The 18,890-nt window shown below is 48.0% G+C and overlaps 4 protein-coding genes across 4 annotated transcripts; all 4 read left to right on the top strand.

The window, feature by feature from the left end:
* Nucleotides 1-4,948: 4,948 nt before the first annotated feature.
* J7337_005440 (uncharacterized protein) lies at nucleotides 4,949-5,557 on the top strand (the record flags this gene model as incomplete). Its single annotated transcript, XM_044823119.1, has 1 exon — nucleotides 4,949-5,557. One exon carries the CDS (start codon nucleotides 4,949-4,951, stop codon nucleotides 5,555-5,557), a length of 609 nt encoding a protein of 202 aa, XP_044681610.1.
* Nucleotides 5,558-7,962: 2,405 nt separating this feature from the next.
* On the top strand, nucleotides 7,963-8,780 carry J7337_005439 (uncharacterized protein; the record flags this gene model as incomplete). Its single annotated transcript, XM_044823118.1, has 5 exons — nucleotides 7,963-8,012; nucleotides 8,090-8,117; nucleotides 8,471-8,533; nucleotides 8,583-8,676; nucleotides 8,725-8,780. 5 exons carry the CDS (start codon nucleotides 7,963-7,965, stop codon nucleotides 8,778-8,780), a joined length of 291 nt encoding a protein of 96 aa, XP_044681609.1.
* Nucleotides 8,781-13,106: 4,326 nt separating this feature from the next.
* On the top strand, nucleotides 13,107-15,973 carry J7337_005438 (uncharacterized protein; the record flags this gene model as incomplete). Its single annotated transcript, XM_044823117.1, has 2 exons — nucleotides 13,107-13,257; nucleotides 13,353-15,973. The coding sequence occupies 2 exons, from the start codon at nucleotides 13,107-13,109 to the stop codon at nucleotides 15,971-15,973; spliced, it is 2,772 nt and encodes a 923-aa protein (XP_044681608.1).
* A 1,424-nt stretch (nucleotides 15,974-17,397) lies between these two features.
* J7337_005437 (uncharacterized protein) lies at nucleotides 17,398-17,809 on the top strand (the record flags this gene model as incomplete). Its single annotated transcript, XM_044823116.1, has 2 exons — nucleotides 17,398-17,647; nucleotides 17,700-17,809. The coding sequence occupies 2 exons, from the start codon at nucleotides 17,398-17,400 to the stop codon at nucleotides 17,807-17,809; spliced, it is 360 nt and encodes a 119-aa protein (XP_044681607.1).
* Nucleotides 17,810-18,890: the final 1,081 nt, after the last annotated feature.

Raw genomic sequence — 18,890 nt, 5'->3', positions numbered from 1 at the left:
CCTACCAGTAAATCCCCAGGCTGCACGAATGCAGAGTGCAGAATCCAGCATCAGATAGGTGCTGGTGCCTTGGACTTAAGTCCACTACTGAGTCTCCGTCCAGGGTCCCACATCGGCTGCTACAGAGCCTTTATTGACGATGCCACTGTTCTTCTTTAATGCCTCGAGAGTTTCTTCCCGTCGACGCGGCGTCCCAGCTAGCATCTTGAAGTGGAATCGGGCTAATCGGAAGAAATGTCAATGCATTACAGATGCAGATATGGTCCACTATCGAGCCAAGAACGTACAGTTACTACTTGGCAAATGAGAGCTGGATGCTGCAAATTGTAACCCTCTGCAACATTGGAACCAACACGGACGTATGTCAAGAGCTATCGAGGATCTAGTATCAGCAACGCAGCATTGAACCAGTGAGGAATGATACCCCATTGCTGGGCTTGAAGTATTTAGTCCCAGCAGCTCAGTCTCCCTCTCCAAAGGGTCTCCAATCCATGATGGTCGGGGACTTTTTCTTGACTGAAACAGGATTTAGAATCTGAATCAGCCCTAACGATTTGGAGAAGGGACTGGGCACGCAGTGGTTCCCTTTCTCTTGTCGTCACCATACAGCATAAACGAGCCAGACGCAGAGAGACAAGACCGCACACACAAGACCGCACAGGACAGGCCTTGATCGAGGAATCCTAACTCCAGAAAGAGGCATATCTCCATTCGATTCAAGGGTTAAGGGGGTCAGGTGCAGCCGTGGCCCACAGCTAGAGGCTCCTGCAACCCATTCGGGATTGGGATTGGGTGCTTGTCATTTCGAGGTCTCGAGTCCAAATGAGCGATGTCGGTCGTTTAAGGTACAAGACTGGGCCAAATTGAATCACCATGACGCTATTCCGAAGTGCCAAATAGCCAAGGAATGCGGCTATTGTGACGGCTGAGTCGTGTTCTGACGCTTTGTGTCGAGATTGATATCATCTCTCTGAGAGACAAGAGACAATTTCATCATCTTGCTTCAGAGATCGAATCGAAAAATTTGACAACGAAAAAGGTCTGCCACACCACGCGCTTATGCGCGTGAGACCAGCTTCTGGGATTGACCAACGAAGCCTCAGGCTACCCAATATTAGGCACATTGACCAATTCTTCCACGTTTTTAACCTCCCTTCAACGCCCTGAGTCTCAGTCTAGCTCCAAGTTCCAACGCAACCCCTGCACGCCATTTTGTTCAACTTTTTCCGTACTCGCCAGTCGGACAATTGAGCCATTAGAACCAAGACATCGCCCATTGGGCCAAGTCATCTGAGATTTCAGCTCTGCAATTTCGCACAGTACTCACTGGTGGTCTCTTTCCCCCAGTCACCGTGCTCTCTAGTTACCCCAAATTCTGTTTAGCGGAGCCAAGCCCGGATCCCCCCCAGGCTCTCTCCGTTGATACATATTGGATGGTTGGACGGATGGATCATGGAGAAGGAGAAGAATCTGGGGCCGGCCCCCCGGACGTTGCGTTAGTTGGCAGGGCCCCTTGTAGTTGACGGCGCACACACCATCTTCTAGCATCCCATCCCTGACTTCCCCAGATTTTGCTGTTTGCGGCAGCGTCAGGCATGACAAGAGCTGGAAATGAAATGAGATTACGGATAGATGAGATGAGGAGCCCGAGATCAAATGGCTGATCTTGCAAAAAAAGTGAAGCTAACAAGCAGCAATTCTCTCGGCGCTCGCCAACGCCCGCCTTGACGCGTCCTCGGATGCTGCGGTGCTCTCGAGGCTGTCACGTCCTTTGCCTGTCCCGGGAAGAGCGACTAAGATTCGAGGTCACGAACCATAAGCTCTAAAGGTTACGCATGCAACCTCTTCATTGGCGACTAGACCTGAAGTCTCGGTGCTGCGAGGGTCCCGGTCGGATCACCAACTAATTGGAGTGCGTGCTACTGTACTGTACGTTGGCACTCGTTAGCAGCTATTAATCAGAGCTGACGGATAATCCCATCTGCTTGTTATTGCCGTAATTGAGGCTCAGGAGGTCCCCGGAGCCACACTGAGCTAGCCTTGTAGCTAATCGAAAAGCAGAACAACTTGCGTTGTAAGAAGGCGCTTCGTTGGCGATCTGAGGATACTGGTGGATCTGATAGCCCCGTACTTGTCCGAAGAATATAGGCGAAGCTTTGATGTTAGCATTCTAGAGATCCAGAAGCTGGCTTGATTCTTCCTTGTGGCGAGGAATGCCTTGAACTGGTTTAGAGAAGGTCACAGACAGTGTTGCGCTAAACACCGAGACTAATGAGTGCCATGGGGTCGGTAAGCTAAAAACATTTGAATGGTAATACGTAGTGCCTGTTGAAGAGCAGAGCCAACGACCGAGCCGCAAAGATTGTCAGATTGGATGGAGCGAGGCATAGTCTGATTCAGTTTAGTTGCATCATGGGAGTCCTCCCAAGTCATGGAATCGAAGCACCATTCAAGAACTTGTTTGGAGCTGTACATCCGTCCGTACAAGGACCTCGGGAAGACGCAGGGGCTGCCACACACATGAGATATTTTGAGTTTGCCCACGAACGGCGGGCCTGTGGCGTTTTCCTGACCAGGACGTTGGATGGTGATCCAGTACAAGTCCCTGTGAGTTATTTTTACAGAGTCGGTGACCCTGCAATTCAAGGGGTATCTTGACCTTTGCGCTGCGGTCGATACAGTATCTATCTATGAGAGAAGTCAAGATCCCTTTTGGATCTATCGTGGATAGTTTAACCATAGTACAGCTCGTCTGCTAGCTCAGCACAGACAAATCAGCCAAGTCTGGGGTTGGGCCCGCCAGCGGAAAGGTTCCGTAGAGTGAGTGGTTAGAATCGGCGGTTGGAGGTTGGAGGGTATCGTGGCCGAAGACCACCACCTCAGCCATGTGGCCAAAGATGTATCCGTAATCCAATGATACCTCAGCATCTGGAATTGCATGGTTAATCTTCGGCCCGGAAGACAATCATGCAGCGAGAATCTTATCACATTCGACAATGCAACATACATAATGTTATGGTTCATCTGCCTGCGTACTGTACGTAATGTTACAGCCAGCAAGCAATATACTAACTTGGCTTGCCCACCGGTATATTCCAGGAAGCGGCTATGCATTCCTGTCTCGTTGAACTGGTCCCCACTGCTCGTTCTGCAGGTCATCATCACATCAACTGATTGTTGGCTGTTTGTTCACTTCAGTGGCGATGGTGGCGCTCACGAAGTTGACTAACTAGAAGAACAAGAAAAGCAGTAGGAAAAAACTTGGTTGCAAGCGTGCGAATGCCCAAACTCGGACAAAGTCCTTTGGCATCATACAGATCTACGGCCTACGTCGAGATGATCAGCAGGGTCCTGAACAACTCTGAGCGAATCAAGTCTTGTTTAATACCTTTTTTTCTACTGTTTCCTTTGGGGGTGGATATCGCTATGTCTTTTTGGGTGGCATGGTGGCATGACGGTTGAACAAACAATTACATTAGCGGTTTAGGGGGAACATCTCATAATTGCCGCAGCATCGGTCGGAGCTTTTTTCGCTTTTTGCCTTTGATGCTAGTTTCTTGTTTTGGTTGCTTAACAATTTCTGTTAACGATGATCTGCGATGCGACTTGACGTACGTGACGATGTTGGGGGTTGCAATGAATTGGTTGTCTACGCACGGGAAGAGGACCGGCACTTGTGTCTATTTGCCTCTTGAGAGAGAGCGGGCGTTTATGCTTGGACTGGAGCTCATGTTTCAATGAACTATTCTCAGCCATTCAGGAACTCGTCGGTGGTTACACAGAGACTCGTTGTCGAATTAATCGCTCAATCATGACCGGTCATCGGCCATACACGTTTGAGAACCAGACTCTATTCTTGCTACCGTTTTCGATAGCCCACTTTCACGGTGGGTTCTAGAACTCGGCTGTGGTGAGAAGGGACCACTAGAATCCGCACGAGTGCGTTATTAGTCGACGAGTACGCGCAGGAGTGGGACTGGACAGGACAAGAGAGGACAGACAAGGCAACAGAATTAGATTGTATACTCGGTACGGTAAGGTATAATGCGCATGCGATACGATACGACGATACTGTACATACGGTACGGTACGGTATGGCACGGTAGATTCAGCCGAACCTCTCTCGGACTAATCATCCGGTGAGTCACACTCTCTATTGCCTATGCCTATTATCGGATGGGAACCTGTCATGCCTTGGATCGGTTGCTGTGATGCTCTTGACCTCCATGGAATCGGCTATGCACGTCAACGACCGCGGATTTTGAGTAGTAATAGCGTGGGGGTTCGAGTAAGCACTGTGATCAATTGACGACAAGAGGTAGACATGACAGCAAATGTTGAGATGGACAGGTCAGGTCCGTCAATCAGTCAACAATGGTCTGGTTAAGCGCCAATTGCCGTCCTTCTCAAGCTGTATCCAGTAGTTTACGCTGATGATGGTGGGGGATCGAGAAACGGCCACCCCTCCAGTTCGACACCGTCTCAAGTCAATCGAGCTCTTGCATAACCTATGACTGTTAAAGACTGACGGTTGAACCTCCACTAAAAGTTTCACATCGCCTACATCTCTATATACTGCTACTGAATAGCTTCAGTTTGTATCTCACTCATGGCCAGCAATTGCCCAGCCTTGTCCCTCGTCATCAATCAAGATTAGGGTTAGCTGAGCCATGTGCTGTACAGCTATTGGCGGTAAAAGGCATACGTCATAGGCCAGTTCCAAGGCCAAGATGATGGTAAATCAGGCTGAGACGGACAAAGAATAGAGTTAAATCTTCAATCATCCTGTGGTTTCTTTGTGATCAGACTTTCTAGAACAACACTTGTGATTCGTATCGTTTACTTTTTTTTGCATTCGTGTCTAAATAGCTCCAAGGCAGCGGGCTACTCGTTCTTGTGACACCACTTACACGACCCATACCGTACCACCCGTTCACCTCTCACAACCATGAAAAACCTATCATTTCCTCTTACCGCCCTCCTCGTCGGCTCAAGTCTCGCTGCCGATGTCACAATCACAGCTCCAGTATCCATCCCCTCCAATGAGCCTGAATACAAGGAAGGCAAATCCTTCACATCAGCTGTCCTCAACAGCACCAACTTCTATCGCGAGGAACACAACGCAACAGCACTAAAATGGAACAAAACGCTCGAGGAGTTCGCAACAGACTACCTCGATGACAACGATGACTGCGACTTTGAGCACTCTGGTGGACCCTATGGCGAGAACCTGGCTATAGGTTATCCCAATGTCACTGCGAGCATCGAAGCTTGGGGTGATGAGCGAGATGAGTACAACTTCGACAAGGCCAAGTTTAGTAAGAAGACAGGGCACTTCACGCAGCTTGTGTGGAAGGATACTACGACTGTTGGGTGCGGAAGAAAGCTTTGCGGCGAACGAGGTTGGTTTCTCGTTTGTGAGTACTGGCCCAGGGGTAATGTCGAGGGTCAGTTCAAGGAAGAGGTTTCAAAAGAGGAGGGCGGTGCATTCAGTACAAGACCTGGTCTCGGGCTCGCTCTGGCCTTATTTATTGGGTACATGCTTGTTGTCGTATAGACATGTCATGTTGAATTCCCAGCGTTGGATAGGCGTATGAGATATCTGATGAATGACGGGACCCATGCTGGGCATGGGCTATGTTGGCTACTTTACTACAATTCTCTTATATAGTTACATGGTTTCTGGTATTATATATTCCAACTCGTCATATACACTTTTGGCTGACTAGAATTGTCTTGGTATATTCATGATGTTCTTTCCATCATTGATCCGCAATGAAGATGTGACTTGATGGCACCAGAGTCTATTAAGATGCCTGGTCCTTCTACAGAAAATATATTTCTGCTTGATATTTGCTTACGGATTTGAGTATCCCTTTTGTAACCCTGAAAGAAGCCTTACGACATGGCCACATTGCCTCGAGCAGGTAGCTCGTTCACCGTAGGTAGAGAATGGAGAGTCATACTGAGCTATTTCATTACTGACTTTCCTGTCTGCGGATTACCTATGTCGATACTAACTCTTACGGCTCCCTATTTTTATCAAGATGATTTGTAAAACAAGGTAATACTCTTGTTATCGAACGGCGATGGGCCAATCGTTGTAGGTAAGGGCATCACAGAATTCTATCTCTTCTTTTTTATACCTAGAGATTTAGTTCGTGGCGATCTGCCTCACAGATTCTGGTAGTCATCGTGTCTGTTGGGAAGAGTCTCGGCTTCACCGTTGATGGTAATCACATTCTCATATAGCTTGACTTGTCTGGTCCACTTGTTGCTGAAAACTTCGCATTTGAATTCATTGAACGTGTAGATCGGAGAGCTTTTGCTAATAGAATCGCTTTTGTAACCACACGCTGTCATGCCTGATCATGTCCCCTGTCTCCCGTTCATCTTGCCCTATGAATCTCCTTTCCTAGTAAAAAGCGTGATCGACTGTATCAAGGCTTTTAGGCATTGGGGTTTCAATACGACTAGCTGGAATTTTCCCCGGCAATCCTTTCTGGGGATATTCTTTTGTACACGGCCCAAGGCTAGAACCTCCCAGGGCCAGACAGATTATATGTATGGAGCCATTATATATGCTCCATGGTGGGAGATAGATGGAGGTATAGGGGCGACCCACGCAAGCTATGCTTGGGTCGAAACATCGTACGGTGCCCTTGCTAACATTTCCTGGCACGTGCTGAACAAGGCTGGCAGGCGCCGTTCGGCTTTGATGAGCCACAAAGGCTCTTTGTGCTCATCTTGGTGGTGCTTGCGAAATCGTTGCCAAGATGTTGGTACACAAAGGGTGATGATTTCAGCGTGTAGTTCCCGTGGGAGTCGAAAGAAGGGCGATTGACTCTGTTCATCTCTGGGCTTTGCAAAGTGGAAATTCATGATTGGCTATTGAATACCAGATAGTGAGTGGCGAAAGTATATGGCGGGATTTGAAAGAATGACAGAGATGATGATGAGAATTTTGGTATCGAATGTGTTGTTGTTGGTTTGTAGGTTGAGATTGGGGCCAGCAGAGACCTGATACTTACTCGTCGACACTGAGGCATCGCTCTTGCTCCCCTCCTGCTCAATCTGTATGCACTACGATCTTCAAGAGGTGCGACATGGACACTGTATATGCTGGCAGGTGGTATAGACCAGAATAGCCCGTCATTGCCTAAGGTAACCTACGTGGTGGCAGACTTCTTTCTGTACGTAACGGGCTTGCCTCTCCTGCTCCATCCACGGATGGATGGTATATACCTATACCAATTATTAGTTAAATGAGTACCTAGCTGGTAACTGTTTCATCTTTCCAATAGTCATATGCTAGGTAACAACATTGTTCCAGTTATTTCTTCTGAAATAATACTTTAATCGTTTATCCCTTACGGAGTACTCAAGATCCAACTCTCTGTGTATATTGTGATCAATTGTAAATTCTTTTATCTTACAGAGGTAGACGTCATACAGAACAACCTTAGGAGTTATCAGTTGAATTATTACTAAGTATATCTTGCAGTCCATTCACACTCCCCTGGTCATCTTCGTGTGTGTTTCGTGACTTCAGTAGGAGGCAACACTTGAAGACCGTGAATAGAGAGCCAATACCTACCCACCTTATTCAGGCCAACAAAACTTAAACTAGAAATATAAGTTTTAGCATTCTCAACACATATAGGACAATAGTAATCGGCAGAAAATAAGTGATCCATTATACTCAGCAGACTCGTGGCATGGCCAGACTGCGAATCTCCCAAAATGTTGGCCTACCCGGGGGCCTCAGTGATATCACGGATAAACATTGCCCCACATCCGCCGAGATTTTGGGTTGGTGTTTAGAGCTTCCACTTCGATCTTGCGACAGCAAAATCGCGGTGATCAAACAATCGAGCCTCTCTACCTCCCATTCCAACCTCGATTCCCGGCGCAGGAGCAACCATAACTAGTATCTCGATACTTCGCGCTACTCCTCACATAATGACTGGTCGTGGTGGTGGCGGTGGTCGCCGTCTTATGCTGCCTCCCATGTAAGCCTCAAGTTCCCCTCTGCGACACGATCGCATGGTTCCTGGCTGTTTGAAGCATTGTTCTAACTGCTCTATAGCAAGTATATCTTCGAGCTTCTCCGAGAAGTAAGTCTTTTCTCTACGCGTGCTACCGATCGCTTTTACGCTTGACCGCTGGGTGGACCTCGAAAACACAAATTGCACCGATTCTACGCCCGACGACGTCGATATTGCAAAAGCTAAACTCCGTAATGTTTCTTACGTGGTGGTTGTTGCTTCATTCTATCTTGAGACTGCTGTGGTTGAATCGGGATGGCTGTCGGGCGCGAGTCTCGAACCCTCGTGGACAGACTTAAGACAACAATAGCACCCCATTTCCCCTCCAGGAACCGAGAATCGGGATAGTTTTGCATTTCGAGGTCCGCGACGGCGAGCTGAAAGAATTCGGAAAGATATTTGGACTTTGCTAATAATCGCAGCACGCCACAGTCAGCATCTGGTTGTACGAGCAGCTCTCCATCCGTATTGAGGGCAAGATCCGAGTCAGTCCATGTCGAATTGTGCTGAAGAATAACTACTGACTATCGATAGGGTTTCGACGAGTTCATGAACCTAGTCATCGATGAAGCCGTAGAGGTCAAGCAGGTCACCAAGACTAACGAGAAGGAGACCAGGAGATCTCTTGGTACGTCCATTAAGTCTACCAATTTTGAAGCCAACTAACACCACCCAGGTCAAATCATGTTGAAGGGAGACAACGTCTCATTAATCCAAAACCTCTCGAAATGAACAGCCTTGTAATGGAACCTGGACTTGGAGTCGATGGAAACAAGAACGAATACCCAAACCCGCCTGGCCGAATTGATGGCCAACGAGGCACTTTCTAGTCATGGCACTCAGTCACTTGAGTATGTCACTGCAAGTAGGTTGAATGGCGTGGAGAAAGAAGACATGGCCTGACCATAGAATTGTGTGTCTTGCAAAAAATAAAGACAACTTGTGGACCAATAAACATTATACGCGCTTTGTCTTTTCTTCATGCTAAACCTGGTGCTTTACAAGGTACTCAAACCTCTTGAATGATGCCAAGGATATCTTGGATTCCAGGATGGAATGGTTTGGGATATCATCTGGTGAACGATGCTAACTGCACAAGTTGACTACACCTTCTTAATGGCACATATTCCTCTTATATAGGTATGGAAGCCTGACGGATTCGGTTATGATACAAGATCGATATGCCCACATTCAAAAGGGATCTAATAATGCTTCAGCTTGGATATATGTGAGCTGGTAAGAGCAGACCATGTGACAATATTATGCTGCTTCAGGGGGTTGTTCATTGGGATTGTTCATTAGATATGGCAAATTCCTCTCAGTTTCGTCATCCGCCATAAAGGGTCTTAACTGATAAGTGCCTTGATTATTGCAATGCCCTGACGACTGCGAAGGGTGACTGCTTATCCATCGTAACACCTCAAACGGGATATATGTCTCCATCACCAACCCTGTCACATTACAATCCCCTACTGGCAACTTCCAAACTCGTCCTTCCCTTGCCCCCAGGGTACGAAGAAGGTGTTGGTTGTCTCTTTGACACTCTCACCTCATGCAAACATGGATCAGTTATCACATTGTTGGTTCCAAATGACGAAGATGGTGTTAGAGAGTCATGCAACAGTCCTACGGTATCAGCCGTCATCCTTGTTTGGGGAGGGGTAATTTGCGCAGCTTCAGCTTCCCCGCCATTGTCGCATGATGCGAGGCCAATAGGACGTCAGCTCTTGTGTAAGTGCCAGTTGCGGCTGCATAACGTTTCGTAGAGTGTGACCAACTGCAAAGAACGAGGCTTGGGAGCTGGCACACTACATGTCAAAGGCTGTGGCCTCGAACCTCAATGGAAGGATTCTGGGTGTTTTTAGTTGATGGATGCCCAATCGTACTCTGCTTGACCCGGGCCGCCTTTGTTTCATTAACTTATACCTAGAAACAATAGATTCACCGATTCCGTGCAGCCAATTGTGGTCTCCGCTTTCTATCAAGGCCTACTACCCAGCAATGAACCTTTCAAGACAACCCAGTGCATCGTCTCACTGATGAATGTCACCAAAGCTACACTGGTGAGGTTATGACTCGGTGAAAAACACACCGCACACCGATCGAGAAAGAAGCCGAAGCTCCTCATCATGATCAGATGAGGCTTGTCTAGACCGTATTCTATGCCTCAGTAAGCGCCATTACCCTCATGTTGACATCCAGATCTTGGCCAGGGGAGTCTGGACCCTTGATATCAGATTTATGTATAACGGCCTCTCGGACATCTTGGCGGGGTCCGCGACAAGCGATCTTTATTACAATGTGACGCCATGTTCATGTGAGATTGAATTAATTCTCATAAACCAAGAGAAATCCCGTTGAGCCCGTTTTGTTAAGATACTGTTTTTAAGAGTTATAGAAGAGCTTGTTGAAGATCATTGACGTCTGTGGAATTCCTTAACAATATGCACCCCGGATTTTCTTCCCCGCATCTACAGTGGGGAGTGGATCCCAACTTGGGAAGCCTTACTCTCAAAGCAATATTGGATAGATATTGGGTTCTGCGGCACATTGTTCATTCATAAATTGTTCTAGGACCAGATCAAGTACCGTCAGATATTTTTTGAATCGTGTTTAGATGTGCGGTTGTTGCCGTGAGTCAGCCTGGCGCCCGTAACTTAGCACGGTCGGGGTATAAGAAGAAGTCAAGATAATGAAAGCGCGGTGAACTGGAAAGGACAATGTCCTGGAGGCTGGTATTCGATCTCTACGTGGCCAAGCTAATGTAGCCGCCTCGATCAAGTGTATTCTAGTCTCATGATCGTCTGGACTTGGCTTGAGTAGGGCTGACCGTGGGCTTGCAATCGTTCAGATATTTACGCAAGAATCTGGTTTGGCATTACTCGATCAAGCTTGCCTCAAACTATGAGTGGATGGATATAGCCGGTCTTATGCATGCATAGGTCTACGAAGGGCATGCAGAAAGGCTGATAGGGCTCTCTGCTCATGGCTCATATTTGTCAATGCCTCTTGTACATGAGGCATATTAAAGATAAAACCCTGTCCTTCGCCTGATGTACTATATTAGGAAGTGCTGATTTAGTGTCATATATTGCACTCCTTGTGTCGTCAGTTTTCAAGACCCTCTGGCATCGAAGTTGAAGTTGAAGTTGAAGTTGAAGTTGGTGAGGCTCTACAGGCCCATCCTTAACAGTGGACCGCCACGCTAACTTGACCACTATAGCGGAAATTCGCGGCTGAAGCACCACAAGTTGAACAAGGCCCAGCACTGTCGTCCAAGATCTGTGATAACCTAAGGCCTGGGCTACACGATAGGCGAGCGGGCGTGGAGACTCTGGCAACCTCGAAAGAGGAGTCGGGGAACCGGTGTGTGGAGCGTAGACTCCAGACTCTTTGTTTGGGAGCCTAGAACTTAGAAGGGGTTATGGATGCATAATGTTGCAGCAAATGTTTCAAGCAAGAGGAGGACGAGAGTTCCATTTTTCGCAGGGATCGAAGAAAAAGTTGATCCCTGTTTGGTTGGGGCTTATCGAATGTTTAGGTCATACCAGGGGCTGCTAAAAGACTTGAACGATTGGCTGTTGAGGCGCACGCGACATGCAAAAGCGAATCCCCTTGCGGATGGAGTCTAGAGGCTGGTTGTTGCTGTTTGTAGTTTTTGCTTTTTCTCTGTGACAACCTGGTAAAATATCTTTAACTCTGTCGTTGGTCCGGGGTATAGAACAAAGGGTCCTGATGGACAATTCACCTAATTGACGATATTGGCATGGGTTTCATCATCAACTCCCAAGCTTCCCCTATCCCGATAGATCTTGAGCTAACACTTGTTTCGCCATTTGCCATCACAAAGCTCAAGCACAGTCTCGGCTCCCACCCCTTTCTCTTTAGCTGAATTCTGTGGGACCAGATGGGCTTGGCTACTGGGCCAAAGAGCAGCAACTAGATCCTAAAGAGGAATAAACCAGCTTCATGGGTTGGAAGATCCCCCAAGGCGGAGTTATCCTTCCAGCCGTTTCTGGTTGTGTTCGAGCGTTGAGCACTGAAGAGTGAGGACGGATCCTATTCCGAAGGTCCCGGGAGGTAGATACAGGTATGGCACTGAACTTTTGGTTGGCACATAAGGACTACCACTCGGCGCCGAGGTGAGTGCTATATCCCAGAAAACCGGAATAGTTGCAGGTCGAGACAGGGTTTGTTTGCTCTCGAGTCAAAGGCTACGAGTCAGCGAAAAACAGATTTGTACTCCATAGCCACGACGTATTCTCATATATGCTTGGAGTCTTGGAATGATTTTCCCCAGGAAGGCTTGACACTAGAAGACTTCCTTGAAGAAATGAGCGACTGTTGCTTGCTGCAGTGCCGTGTCATTTTCGCATCCGAGGGTGATCCCAGGTTGAATGGCCGTTCTCAACAATCTAGAGCTTAAATGGCTTAGTCTGGTGCGGGGAGAGTGAAACCTCGTTCGGAAAAGCGGGGTCTGACCACTGTCCTTAACACTTCAGGGCCTGTCCAGGGACAAGATGTGCTACTGGGTCAGCACTCTAGTGGCTCCAGAGGTGTTGACGGCCCGCTGTAAAGCACATTCCACTGAAAATGCGCATTCCTTAGGTTGGATTGGTCCTGTCGGGTTCCGGTTTACTGCCCGACGTGACCTTGACTCCGCCGATGACTGGGCTGGACTTCAGTGCTAAGCAGCCCCGTCCCATCCCAGCCCAGCCCAGTCCAGCACGCCCCAAGCATCAGCACAAGCATCAGCATCAGCGCGGGGCTTCGGGGCAAATCTCATTCATCAGGGCAGGTAGGTCCATTTTTGGGCCCGTTCCCCAAGCTTCTTTCCACCTCAGTCTCATCTCAATCTCATATTCTCCCACTAACATTCATCTTGCAGCAAACATTCTTCATTTTGGTTTAATCTTTTGCTATATCCAATAAGTTATTCGCCTATTCCACGATATACTCGTCGCTATACCTTCGTCGCGACAGTGACTGTAAACCTCCGATCCTTCGGAGCCGGGCCCCCGCGGCCACTCATCGCATTTTAACTCGCCTTCACTCACAATGAGACGTCAGAACCGTTCGTGCGACCAGTGTCGCAAAGCCAAGCGGGCATGCGATGCGCCTTCGCTGTGGGATATTCAGAGAAACTCAGAGAGGCTTCGAAACGGTGGTGACAGTACCAGCGGTACCTCTCTTGCTGAGGAGCATCTTGGTGAGTTGGTTTGCTCTCCCCAATCCTCCTCCTCCCCCTCCCGCGCCTTTTTCCCGACTTCGAAGACGCTAACCGAGGGGCCAATGAAACCACAGATGAGATTGATTCTAGAGCTCTACGATGTTCATACTGCCTTCGTACTCGCAAACAATGCACATTTCACTGGGTTCGCGCTCAACTACAGACTGGCCCTGCTGCCACAAGCTCAAATATCAACAACGAAGTACCTGCTCAGAATGGCGCACCTCGCCGCGTCCCCGATCAGTCGCGCACAAAGGCCAAGCGTCAACGCCCTCGCCCTCAGCAGCAGCAGCAGCAGCAGCAGCAGCCAGGACCTTCGCCGACTCAAGCCCCTCTACCAACGAACCAAACGCTTGATGTGAATGCAACTGCCCTGCTGGATATGCTGCAGGCACCTCCCACAGCACACGACTTGTCATGTTGGGGGCCAATGGATACAACTGGGTTCGCCAACTTCTCTGCTTTTCCTCACACAACTTTCGATACCATGCCTGTTAATGGCGTCTTCGATCCGACTGCGTTCGATGCTGGCCTTCATAACAGTGTCCTACAGAGTCTCGAACCTCATTCAACCCCAGCACACCCACATCCCATGGATCTTACACCCTCCACAGATCTTTCCGGCCAAGGATTGCCTTCACGACATCAAACTGCGGAGGAAGAAAATGGTGATAATGGGTGGCCCCTCTTCCAAACTCATTCGGTTGGCAGCGATGTTCCGTTCCAGCCCTCACCTTCTGGTTCGAACTCATACGAAAGCGACATCTCTTCTCGGTCTCTCAGTGTGCGCCACTACCCAGAAAGTATAGCAAGAAGCTATACCACCTCCATTTCGCCATTCTCAGTGACACACAATATGATGACCAAGACCAATAACAACCTGATTTCGGATAATCTGATGAGGATATACCATGATGTTTTGGAGCACGCCCTGTCTTGCTGGCTATCAGAGGAGACATGTCCTTATAAGCCCAATACCATCACTCGGCCATCTAACAACGGTGTGAGTTGGCTTGCATCTCATTTTGAGGGTCTCAGCGTTGGTCAGCCAAAACAGCAAGACAATAGAATTTATCGGCGTGTAATTCAGCTCGACAAGCAAGCACAAAATACGAAACTGATCCGGCTCAGTAAATCGGAGGACCGAGCTGCTTCGAAGGCTCTACATTTGGCTATCATGGCATTTGCTACCCAATGGGCGCAAGGCAGTCAACGTGAGCGAGACAGGTTCCCACAGAACTTGACTCAAATGGACAGCATGAGATCAGAGTTTGACGATATTAACGAGGACTTCGACCGCACACTTCAGAGGACTTTTTGGGCCCAGGCCAAGCGGGCATTGCAGGACTGCTCAGATATGGAATGTTTCCGTGTGGTTTGTGCTGACTTGATCATGGGACTAGCACAGAAGCCGAGAGATGAGGAGGATAACAACGATATGCCGTTTGGTATGGGCAACTTTAGCGATAGTCCGATCGCTTCGGGTGAGGGATCGATTGCATCTCAGCTCAGCGAAATTATTGCCGCAGAAGGACCGCCAGTATTTATGGAGCGAGCAGCAAGAAAGATGCATGCTCTCAAGTTTCAGTACGAAGCTCGCGAGACAGGCGTGCTGGATGCTTCTGGAAGTTCTCTGGGATTGGAGAAGGCTACATCTGCAGAGTCTCTAAGTGAGGAGGACAAGGGTACTATTGGTCTTGTCTACTGGATGACAGTCATGTTCGACACTGTATCTTCGTCCATGAACGGCCGGCCTGTGGTTGTTTCAGATGAGGAGTGTCACCATGACCCGACTTATCCAGACCATCCAGAACACGAATCCTACAATATCGAGTATCGACCGCAGGACGCCAGATGGTGGGCAGAGTTATTCGTCCGCGAAAACAAGGAGGGTGTTCTTCGTTGGCCCTGTTCGTACGATGCTGCATCCAAGGGTGTTGTCACTGCAGCTCCCATTAAGGTCATTCTCTTCCGGCATGTCTCGTACCTCCAGAACACGGTCAGAAGTCGATACCGAGGCGAACCCGTCGAGAAGGTCATTTCGAATGCCATGGCTGTGTACAAGCATTGGAACGTGACCTACGGTGCCTTCTTCAGGGATCTGGTCGAGCAGTACGATAGTGTCCCGACACTCATCCAGAGCTGGTTTGTGTGTGTGGTGGCTCATTTCCATTGTGCTGCTCTCCTACTCGCGGATTTGATTGAGCTTGTGGATGAAAACAAGTTGGGTCTGGATTACTCAACTCAGGTGCGACAAGGAGCCAACGTAGTTGTTTCACTACGAAGAGACAGTGCAGCTATTTTATCGGACCTCGCACGAGTTTCGACACGCCCTCGAGCCGGTGATGTTCCTGGCACGGGTATCTCGGATCTCCATTTCGCAGTTGTCGAGGGCTCTATTTTGACAGAGCCTTGGACCATGATTCTCATCAGGGCATTCACCAAGGCGGCAATTCTCCTCCTCACTGAAGTCGAGGAGAATGTGCGACATGAACACGCACCCCTCGAGACCCCTGGCGTCATGAACCTGGTCCGCCGATGCGAGGACTGCACCAAGGCGCTTTGGTGCCTGGGCAAGAAGTCGGATATGGCTCGCAATATTGCTAGCATCTTGTCTTCGGCACTGGGACCTTACATGATCCCAACAACGATGTCACATATGCCCATTTCATCTGTGGAACCGGTTATGGTGTAACGTCTGGCAGACTTATCTTTTTGTGTACTAATTTGACAAGCGTTTAATGGATCTGGATATTGGGAGAGAATCAGTATAATCAGCGAAACGACAAACGAAGTCCATACTGTATATGTATTTATGGGAAAAACGTAGGAGCGAAACAGTCATTATCGTTGATGGGGCGTTTATGTAGGGAGGTCTAGTCTAGTCTATGCCTGTATGTCATCAATGTCAAATTGTTCGAAGCATTACACACGGTAGTCCTGTGATTCTGTTTAAATACTGCGATCTTAATTGTCTATTCGTGGCCACTATCCTTTGGGAGCTCCATTGAGCAGATAGAACTGGACACGCTGTTCTCGTGAGTGTGAGCCAATATGTGTGTGCTGTACCAAGGTCCGGCCTCGATAAACGATCTTTTTCTTTTACACGGGCAATAAGATAATGGAAACATGAGGTTGTAATAAGCTCAGACATCTTGCATACTGTTTCAGCCTTGCCTTGATTAACATCACCTGAGGCCCAGGATGCAATGTAACAACAACGTTCGTGGGACCCAGTAACGCAGTATGTTTCCCGATATGGAATATCATCAGACGGGTTAATCTTCCTATTGGCTGAGCTGGCTCGCCTTGCCTGACCACACATCTCAACTTTGAAGAGGCACGAAGACTTCGAGAGCTCTATGTACCCTTGTTGATCAAGAAACAAGACTAGACCTCATAAGTTACTCTCAACAATGGAGTTCATTTTTCAACATCGTCAAGGCATGCGACTTATTGAAGAGGTGACGTGTTCTGACAAGGAATGGTGTATACATCTCATTATTACCTATAGGTCAGCCAATACCTTAAATAGAGTAACTCCTATGCTTGACTGAACTGAGGCCCAAAGTGAGTTAAGCGTAATTCTTGTTTGAGATCGCTGAGACGTCTATATGTACTTATACCCTCAAAGTACTAGAGGCAATTAATCACTGTTTGGACATGGTCACAAGACTTCAGCCAACAAACTGCTTGAGGGTTGGTTCACTGATGCTTTGCCGTTACCCAGTTTCATATTGTACAACCCCGCGAAGTCATCTTATTGTATAGAACACGGCAAGCTTAATCACGCTTCTTTTCCAATCGGGGGACTCTCTGTTCACTTGCTCTTCTGCCCTGTTATGTCATGAAGATAGGAGTGGCACTCGAGTTTTGCAAAAGCTGACAGCCATGTAGTGAAAGCAATTAACATTATAATAAATGAATTGCTTCATTTAGTATCATTCATGAATCAGATATGCCCTCTGGGTATATAAAGTGCTCTGCAGTTACGCTTTCTTTTCCGCCAACTACACATTACTGTCCAAGTCCCGGTCTACATAATAAAACACTACTAAGAAACACTACAATACGTTTTTTATCAATCTAGAAATGGCTTACGAAAGCTTCTCCCGGCAAATGAGTGACGTCTCCTCAAGCTTCGTCGAACTCATGTACGAAGCCAACAAGCGCGGCAACCTCCCAGGCTGGCCTGAAACCCACAAGCTGCAGTCCTTTCGTTCTGAATACAACTCTTGGGTCCGAAATCACGGCATGAGACTTGACTCGTGGACTCACAATACTGCCCCAAACGATCCGAACGAAGATCGCATCAAACGATCTGCAATCAGACTAGCACTTTCCACCCTGGTCTCCCAAGTCCAGCTGCGTAAGTATCTGGCTCCATGCTACAAATTAGCTGTACTGACATCATGGGATAGTTATGCAGGACTATCGTGATGGACCTGAGGTACACACGGCAGCTGGAGCGCAGGGTAATGCGAGCAGTGTTGAGAGGAGCTTGACCACTCTTTCGAGGTGGACGTCTTGAGAAGATTATGAGTAGGATCGAATTTTCTTTTCCGGACTCGACATCGATTTTACATTCAACGTAGAAAGAAATATTAGGAAAGGTTGACTGATAATGCTCCATTCTTGAACCGCTTGCCGCCGTTTTCCACAACCTATATCACTTAGTGAGATTGTCAGTATGCCATACTTATGAACTCATGAGTGACACTATATGTAAGGCGTCGAAGCATCAACAAGATGGATTTTAAATTACAGCATTAAGGCCTTCTCTTCTCTATGCTGCATTGTCAATCTAGTTGTTACACTTTCAGTAGATGCGGACAGTGGCTGCCAACACGTATAAGGTGTTCGCAGTCTAAAGCTTAACCTTATAGGCCGCCGTCATCCATAGTAGGCAATGAGGTTGTATTGCATATGTCCAGGCAGGGGCCGTAACAGTCACTTGGTGAAATTTTGTGTGTTTTGTCAGTTTCTCTATCAACCGTGTCGTTGTAGCACCCAATGCTTTAGAATGAAAGCTACAGAATTTCCAACCCTTACCTAACCGTGTGATTACTGCACATAGAACTACCATGAACCTCTCCTCAAGACAAAGATTGAATTCATGACGACTGAGTATGAAGATTCGCTGTGTAAAAGGTCAAACTCCAAAATGTTGGACGCGCTTGTTGAAAGTCCCAAGAAACGCAAATAGACACCAAAACGATGACCTGAAGACTTGTAAATGATCCCATGAAGCCTGATAGAATGCTTCCGCTACGTCCGTCAACCAGTTCTCTGCGATCTATCGGGATGTGGCAAGTGAGTGTTCTCCTTTGGCTTTCAATTTTCTATCCCTGATCAGTACTCCTAATATATGTGTTAGCCTGGCGGTTACCGGACATGGGGCGAGGATTCCTTGCCGCAGCGGTACATCTCCTCAATCATTTCTATGGCCATGTGCAAGTAATGGAAGTGATTCCCGGTCTTGTGTAGTAACGCCTGGTAGACTGGGTGCTGAGTGTTAGCCCTATCCAAACTCGCACAACTGATCATTACATACGGTCCTCAATGGTACGGCGTACAGTCTCCAAGCATACTGGACGGTCTATTGCTTCAAA

Source organism: Fusarium musae, chromosome 4 (assembly GCF_019915245.1).
Source record: "Fusarium musae strain F31 chromosome 4, whole genome shotgun sequence".
Taxonomy (NCBI): Eukaryota; Fungi; Ascomycota; class Sordariomycetes; order Hypocreales; family Nectriaceae; genus Fusarium; species Fusarium musae.
Note: the sequence above shows the minus strand (reverse complement) of the source record. Positions and strands in the feature narration are given on the sequence as shown.